The sequence below is a fragment of the Aptenodytes forsteri genome, unplaced genomic scaffold, assembly GCF_000699145.1.
Source record: "Aptenodytes forsteri isolate BGI_AS27 unplaced genomic scaffold, ASM69914v1 Scaffold181, whole genome shotgun sequence".
NCBI classification, from domain to species: Eukaryota; Metazoa; Chordata; class Aves; order Sphenisciformes; family Spheniscidae; genus Aptenodytes; species Aptenodytes forsteri.
This window is the reverse complement of record NW_008795702.1, coordinates 3,918,304-3,919,969: the sequence shown is the minus strand read 5'-3', so window position 1 is coordinate 3,919,969 and position 1,666 is coordinate 3,918,304. Positions and strand designations below refer to the sequence as shown.

The 1,666-nt window shown below is 41.0% G+C and overlaps 1 protein-coding gene across 5 annotated transcripts in view; it reads right to left on the bottom strand.

Annotated features, from left to right (window-relative positions):
• Positions 1 to 1,666, bottom strand: part of COL11A1 (collagen type XI alpha 1 chain) — a 167,428-nt gene that overhangs the window by 7,242 nt on the left and 158,520 nt on the right. For all 5 annotated transcript variants that reach the window (XM_019473101.1, XM_009283198.2, XM_009283200.2 and 2 more), the window contains 4 exons: positions 1,385 to 1,492; positions 734 to 787; positions 609 to 644; positions 446 to 499 (listed from right to left, as the gene is read on the bottom strand). In XM_019473101.1, the coding sequence (XP_019328646.1) occupies positions 446 to 499; positions 609 to 644; positions 734 to 787; positions 1,385 to 1,492 (252 nt within the window). The remainder of the gene's footprint in view (positions 1 to 445; positions 500 to 608; positions 645 to 733; positions 788 to 1,384; positions 1,493 to 1,666) is intronic.

Genomic DNA, 1,666 nt, shown 5'->3' with positions numbered 1-1,666 from the left:
GCCCCCTCCCAGCTTCTCGCTGGCAGGGCATGGGAAGCTGAAAAGTCCTTGACTAGTGTAAGCACTGCTGAGCAACAACTAAAACATCGGTGTGTTATCAACATTATTCTTGTACTAAATCCAAAACACAGCACTGTACCAGCTACTAGGAAGGAGATTAACTCTATCCCTGCTGAAACCAGGACAGATACTAAATAATTACTTTTTTTGTTTGTTTGTGGGGGTTTTTGTTTTGGTTTTTCTTTTAAGTTTCTAATGGCTTTTTCAGTGCAGACAATGTATTTCTGTGTCTGGTGGATCTGTCTTTCCTGGAAAATGAATTTTCAAACAATCATTAATATTTTCCTTATCTGCAAGTTCACAAATGGTGTTTTCTACCCTTGTCAAGACAGGGTCATCATGTCAGTGTAATGTGCATGCATGCCAAATAAGAGTTCTTACTTACTGGAGGACCAGGTGGACCAGGTAACCCACTGTCACCCTTTTGACCAGCAGGACCCTATAAAGCAATGAAAGAAATGCAGTGTTGACCATGCTACACAATGTTAAAAAATAGCACACACAAAAGTTAAGTAAAAGAACAAAAAATATGGAGGAGAATTACTCACGCTGGATCCTTTGGAACCTTTTGGACCTTGGGGACCCTACGGGCAAGAACATATAACTATAGTTGGAGTATATTCCACACAGCACGAGAGTGTTTTGAACAGGAAGACTGGATGAAATTACTTACAGGTAAACCAGGAGGACCAGGGGGTCCGAGTGGACCAGCAGGACCAGAAATTCCCTAAGAAAGAATAAAAGAGTAAGTACAGAACAAATGTATTCTACATACTGGACCGGATTAAAAAATGCATATCTATGAAAAAGGCAGTCCTACTAAGCATCCAACCCTGATGATTTTTGATTTAGGCCATTCGCTAGGGTCCAAAATAGTTTGTAAGTTTAAAACATTATCTGACAGTTTGAGTTGCTTGTAGTTCTTACGCTGCAGTACTTACAGTCACGACTGTGTTTCCCTTCAGATTGGCTTGGAAACCTGACCTTTTACACAGTGCCTTACAAGATGGCTTAATAGCTAGGAGAAAGGAAGCTACTTTGGGTAGTGCAGTTAATAAACATGATGAGATTGGTGCTGCTAGTTTTATCTCGTCCCTAACTTAGGTGTATGTGTTTCCTTCATCTTCTGAAACACTCTATGATTTCGTTTTAAGGTGTTTAACTTCACTGTGTTTGTACAATGCCTAGGAAAGTTTTAACCGCTGGCAGGAGGCTCTGGGTGTTACATGTTTAGAGCAACTTTATGTCTCTTGAAAGAAAGACTGGAATATGTACTCTTTGCTTGCACGAAACTTGAGTGAAAACACAAGTATGTTTTACTCACTGCATCACCCTTGGCTCCAGGAGATCCCTGTGGGCCAGGAAGACCCCTATCACCCTTTTCACCCTGTTCTCCTGGAGGTCCAATCAGGCCAATCAAACCAGGATGTCCCTAAACAAGACAGAAGAAAATATAGTTAAAACTCAATATATATATAAAGTAAATGTGCTTTGCAAACACAAAGAGGAAGAAGAGGGCCACGAAAATTATCAGAGGGATGGAACACCTCTCCTATGAAGAAAGGCTGAGAGAGTTGGGGTTGTTCAGCCTAGAGAAGAGAAGGCT